This window comes from Cynocephalus volans, chromosome 1 (assembly GCF_027409185.1).
Source record: "Cynocephalus volans isolate mCynVol1 chromosome 1, mCynVol1.pri, whole genome shotgun sequence".
Taxonomy (NCBI): Eukaryota; Metazoa; Chordata; class Mammalia; order Dermoptera; family Cynocephalidae; genus Cynocephalus; species Cynocephalus volans.
The window spans coordinates 3,187,272-3,193,271 of record NC_084460.1 but is presented as its reverse complement, the minus strand read 5'-3'; the positions used below and the strand labels follow the sequence as shown (position 1 = coordinate 3,193,271).

The window sequence follows — 6,000 nt, the reverse complement described above, 5'->3', positions numbered from 1 at the left end:
AGTGTGTGTGTGTGTGTGTGTGTGTGTGTGTGTGTTTGTGTGTGTGTGTGTGTGTGTGTGTGTGTGTGTGTGTAGGTAGGCAGAGTGTCGGACTGAAAGTTGGAAGGCTGGGGAGCTGGTCTCAGATGCTCCAGCTTGCTGAAGGACCATGGACAAATGTCCCCCACTGTCTGATCTCAGGGTCTTTATCTATAAAATGAAAGGGTTGGACCACAGAGCTGTGAGGATCCTTCCTTTTCCAATTGTCTTTGATTGCACAAGTACTGAGACTCCTTTGGTAGGGCATGAGATGTCTCTCAGAATCTTTTGTCTCTGAGAAGATGCTTAGAGAAAAGAGTTCCAGAGGCTAAACATTATTCTCTAGATTCACCTTATTCCTCTGCCACTTTCTGCATGTTGGCAAGATGTGAAAGAGAGAATGACCAGGTGTTGCCAAAGACTCTGCCTACTCACCCCCAAGTCTTATCCAGGTCTGCAGTCTGAGTAGGAGATGATTAAGAAGGTAATTGTTTCATTTAAATTTACTCCTTCTGCAACACACACACACACACACACACACACACACACACACACACACACACACACACACACACACACACACACACACACACACACACACCACTCGGTCCCATTGACTTACGCTTCCTGCTGCATTTTCTTCTCACCCTCTGCACTCTTTGTCCTAGCCTCTCCTCTCCCTCACTTCTCACCTCCACTTATTGCAACCTCTCCCCTCTTTTGCTGAGGACCAGGTGATGGAGGCACCTTTAGTACCGAGCATGGTTCTGGCCCTTTTCTTCAATGGACTCTGGGGTTAGTTGAGGACAGTCAGGCTCACAGTTCCTGGCTGTCAAAGGTGATGATACAAGCCAATAGGCATTTGAGACTGATCTCCCCAAATAAGTACAGAGAAGAAGTAAAGAGAGTCAGGATGCCCAAGGAGCACCTTTCAGGTCCCTGTCCTTGACTTGTGGGCTCAATGCTTGAAAGTGCAGCTGTCTTTTAAGGAGTCAGCCTGAGTGTCCTATTGCAATGGGAGAGGCAGTGGGTCCCCCCCGCTTTGTTCTATCTCCCACCGCCTGACAGATGGCCAGTAAAACGGAGAAAAAGAAGCTCTCAAAGTGAAGACAGGAATGCATTGTATAAAATTTCACACCCCCTGCTGCCGCCCAAACTCCCTTAAAAAAGGATCAAGAAAATCCTAATGGGTACGTGACATCCTCCTTCTCTCCCATAAAAGGGACTTCAAAATCTGGTGGTGGGGGGGAGGGGCGAGGAGGGAGAAGAGAAATGTGTGGGCAGGGGTCTGCCAGGGAAGACTGGGGTAGGGGAGCACGGCTGCAGGGCCGTCAGCTCCACTTTGTCCCGCAGCCCCCGCGTTCCCAAGCCACCTCTGGCTGTCCCCTTCCCCCCACCCTCTCAACCTGAGAGGGGCTTGGAGCCCCGAGAGCCTTGGACAGGGGGAGTGGGAGAAAAGGACAGATCATGGCACCACACTCAGCCCTAGAGCTGAAGGAGCGAAGGACCCTCTCCCATGCAGACGCCCACCCCTTCGTTCCCCAAACCACAATTCGCCGAGGAAGGATCCAGGAACTGGCAGGAGAGCGGGAGAGTTGGGGGGCGGGGGGGACAAGGAAACCGTGGCCCGGTCTTGCCCAGAGCTTGCCCTGGGTGGGAGCACGAGCACCGGGTCCAAGAACCTCCACGAGCCCCGCCCCGGCTCCGGCTTCCTGCGAGCGCAGCCCCGTCCCCGCTCCAGCCGAGCGCAGCGCGGGGGAGCCGAGGCGGCCGAGACCCTCGCAGGCCGGGCGCGGGGGCGGGCCCGGGGGCGCTGGGGCCCTCGGTCCGCGCCCAGCCGCCGCCCGCTCTACCCAGCCTGCACCCCGCCCCCACTCACCCGGCTCAGCCCCTAGGAGGGACGCGCAGGAAGCGTGTCGCTTCGCCCCGCGGATCGCAGAAGTTGAGAGGAGTTGCTGGCTGCCCCCGGCCGGCCGGACTCCGCGAGCAGGAGCAGCCGAGCCGAGCCGCCGCCGCGGGGCCCGGGCCGCCTCCCTCCTGCTCAGCCCGCCGCGCGGGTGGAGACGGGCGGGGCGGGGGTCGGGGGCGCGAGGACTTGCGAGTGTGCGGGCGTCCGGGGCAGACGAGGAGGGCGGAAAGGGAAACAAAGTGGAGCCCGCGGGGGACGCTCGGCCCGGGCTCGGCGGAGGCGCCGGCTGGGAGTTCTTTCCTCCCATTCTCTCGCGCTCTCTTTTAAAGCGCCGCCGGCTCTCTCTCTTTCTCTACTATCTCTGTATCACCGAACCCTCGCCGGCTCTTATGGGCATGAAACACTCCTCCCGCTGCCTGCTCCTGAGGAGGAAAATGGCGGAGAACGCGGCCGAGAACACCGAGGTAAGAGGCGACAGAGCCGGGGCTCCCGGCGACCCCGCCGCCCACCCGGGCCCCGCGCCGCCGCCGCCGCCGCCGCCGCCGCTCAGCGCCTAGTGCCAAACTTTCCCCAGCGCCATCCCGCTTGCTGCTGCCGGCCGAGCGAGTGTGTGTGTGTGTGTGTGTGTGTGTGTGTGTGTGTGTGTGTGTGTGTGTGTGTGTGTGTGTACGTGTTGGGGGAGGGGGAGAGACTGCATGTCTCAGGTCCCCTCCCTCTTGAAAATGCAAAAGAGTCGCTCTCACCCCATCACCCCCTCCTGCCACCCGCTCTCCCTGCTCCTCCCGAGTCCCAAACCCGGGCAGCCGCGCTCCCCTGCCCTCTCCTCCGGGCTCCGGTAAGGCCCCCGGGTCCCGGCTTTGTGCAGAGCTGGGGTGGGTGATCCCGGAGCCAGGTCTGTCCCCTGCGGTGCCTTGACCGCCTCCTGTCGCTGCCTCAGCTTTACCCTTCAGGCTCGAGTCAGCCTCCGAGCACCTCGAAGAGCTCCCCGCCGCGGGGCCGAGCGCTGGCAGGACCCGGCCCCCTCCAGCAGACCCTTCGGCCCCAGTGCGGGCCGGGGAGTGGTCTGCGATGCTCAGATGTTCGAGCCGCCTCGGGGGCGCTAAAGCCGGGGAGGGCGCACGGCAGAGGCCACTTTCAGAACCAGGGACAGCGCCCGCTCCTGCCGCAGCCGAGCCTGCGCGGGCGGTGGGGGTGCGCGCCGCCGGCTGCGGAGAGAAATGGGTCTGCAGCCGCTTATCCCGCGGCAGCTTTTGGGAGGTCGCTCTAGAGTCTCAAATTGTGCTCTTGCCCCCTGCCTTCGGCAGCTCACAGCTGCCCTTTCTGCATCCTCGAGCTCCGAGCCGCAGAGAGCTCAGGCTGGGCTTTGCGTCCCAAGGCTAAGCTGTGTTCCCTCGCCACTCACTGACCCCGTTGCCATTAGAACAACTGGAGTATTCCGTAGGCTCTGGGCACCTGTAGTCACGCAGGGGATCAACGTGGGCAGCCCCCTTACCTTCTTGGAAAAACGCTGTGCCGAGGTGGGGGCGGAGTGGGGTATGTGTGTGAAGATCATCACTGACTCGGTGGCAGGAAAAAGACACAGAGAGCCAACTCCCGGGCTCTATTAATAGCCGGGTGTCTGGTGGGGCTGCAGTACATTTCACATATAGGTGCCCATATGCAGCGTGGGGCGGGGATGGGGGTGTGGCTCGGGATTGTCCCTCTGTCTTGCCGGATTGCAAAAACGTGCACAGACCCTTCCGTGATCTTCTTTCCTTGAGGTTTTAACTCTGCCGAGAACGGGCAGCAAAGCTTTAAAAATCCCCTTTCTTTGAGAGACTAGAAACAGCACGCCTCTGGCAACAAATACGCTCTGGGGCTTGAAAGCAGTGGGGCTTTCAGTAGCTGAGGCCGTCTCCTTGAGTCAAGGCAAAGCCAGCCAGCGTGCAATCCCCTTGTCACTCCTCCCCACCCCCCACCTGACAGCAGACATTCAGAATGATGTGTATAGTGCGGGGCGCCCAGCCTCGCAGCAGAGAGCCAGCCTTACCGATCCCCACGCCCCCCACCTTCTGATCGCCCACCCGCGGAAGAGGGTTCTAAAAATAGCTCAGTCTCAAGGCCGCCCTTCTGTGAAGTGTTGGGTGGCGGGCACGTAGCAGTTCCTGCAGCCAGGTGGCTGGAGCGCTGGGAGCAGGAAAGCACTCCCCACCCCACCCCCTCGCCTACCCCACCCCACCCCCTCGCCTACCTCACCCCACCCGCGGATCGTTTTCTAAAAAAGTTTCCCCTGGTGTGGATCCCGCTTAGCCCCGCCATTGCGCGGGGAATGGGTGCAGACCCCCGCCGGGTGCCGCAGTGTGCCGTGGCGGCTGCCGCGCTCCCAGCCCCGGCGATGGTTAAAGGCGTCCGGAGCAGGCAGAGCGGCGCGCGCCAGGCTATTTTTACTCGCTTCCCCAGCCGCTCCACGCTCGCCCTTCTCAGCAGTTGCACATGCCAGCTCTGCTCAAGGCATCAATGAAAACAGCAGTAGAGACGGCCGAGCTCCTGTGAGCAAGAAAACCAGTCCGCGCGCGGGGCACAAAGGCGGTGGGGGCAGGAACACACCCGGCTGGGGCTCCTTGGAGGGGAGTGAATCGTGGTAGGGGTTCAGTTCTTACCGACTTCCTTCCAGAAGGGGTGGAACCCAGACTTAGTCAAACGTGCCCAGGAAGGCATCCAGGCAGCGTGACAATCACTTGGTTTTTCTCCAGGAACTGGCTGTTTTTGGAATTAGCCAGGACTAGAGCAGTACTTCCAAAAGGGTTTGCGGGTTTGCCTGAATCTATGGTGGGAGAGAGAGAGTCAAGAGCACCTCTGTCTATGTGTGTGCGGTGGTGGTGATGGTGGTCATGGTCTCTGTTCTGAATTCAGCGTATTTTTTATCAAGCGCTGACTCTACACCAGGAATAAGTAGCTATCCACACACGATCCAAACAGGAGGACCACCTGGTCCCTGCCCTCAAGGAACCCACAGTCTGGTGGACAATTATGCTGGATAATCCCGTAGCCACCTGTTCCTGCCTTTTGTTGGTGTTGTTTGCAAGCTCCTGATCTATTTCCTCCTCACAATATTCCTGTGAGATAAGCAAAGGTTAGTACTTATTTCTTATCTCCATTTTCTAGTTGAGGACACTGAGGCTGAGGTCAAGCAATTTCTGAAAGTCATGTGCTTAAGTCAGCCTTGAAGCACGGATTGCCCCCACTTCTGATTCATTGCTCTTTGCCCCGCCCTTGCTGTTGCAAAAAAGATGTCCTTTGTGAATGGGAGTGGATGGGGAGTGGGAGGAGAGGCTTCAGAAGGGAGAATGCAGTGCTGGGGGTAGGCAGGGAGGATGCCGGAGGTGGTCTTTCACAGAGTGAAGATAGGGAAAGATATCCTAAACAGTGGGTGGGAAGTAGAAAGTGAGCAATGAAATCAGTACTGTGATCAAAACCTCTCTCCACAAAGTCAAGCCTGGAGCTAGGCCGTGGGAGCATCGCAGGGCACAGGCTCAGTGGGCACAGTTGGTGCTGGGGGACCCCGGGTGCACTCTTTAACCAATTTGACCTCAGTTTCCTGATCTGTTAACTTGAGCTGATTTTCCTTATGGTATGTGGTAGGTGTGGGATATAAGGAAGGGCCAGGTCGGCACATGCTAAACTCACAGGGGTGTTAGTTTCATGTCTCTTTCTCGGACTCCCTCAGACAGGCTTCTCTTCTTGCCACCCTTCACCTTCTCCCCTGCTCCCTGGGCATCATCAGAAAGCTTCTCACGTGGCCTTCTGCAAAGTCCACCCTCCTTTTCATCCCACACCCAGCTCACCTCTGCCCCCACCAAGGCACTAGCTTCTGCACAGTTGTCCTGTCCTGCAAATCCAGCCTTGTCATCACTACTTGATTGGCTTTTGGAGGCACAAATCTGCCCATGATCAGACATCTCTTTAAAAATTTAGGATGTTCCCCTGTTGCCTGTGGAATACTGGATAAAGTCCAGTTTCCTTAGCATAGTGTACAAGACCCTTTAATACCTCTTCCATGTAATTCTCCGAAAAGACCACTGACGTCATACTTG

The 6,000-nt window shown here is 58.2% G+C and overlaps 1 protein-coding gene across 1 annotated transcript in view; it reads left to right on the top strand.

Moving 5' to 3' along the window:
• Positions 1-2,316: 2,316 nt before the first annotated feature.
• Positions 2,317-6,000, top strand: part of PRMT8 (protein arginine methyltransferase 8) — a 79,762-nt gene continuing 76,078 nt past the window's right edge. Inside the window, exon 1 of the mRNA XM_063114743.1 lies at positions 2,317-2,391. Coding sequence (XP_062970813.1) covers positions 2,317-2,391 — 75 coding nt within the window. The remainder of the gene's footprint in view (positions 2,392-6,000) is intronic.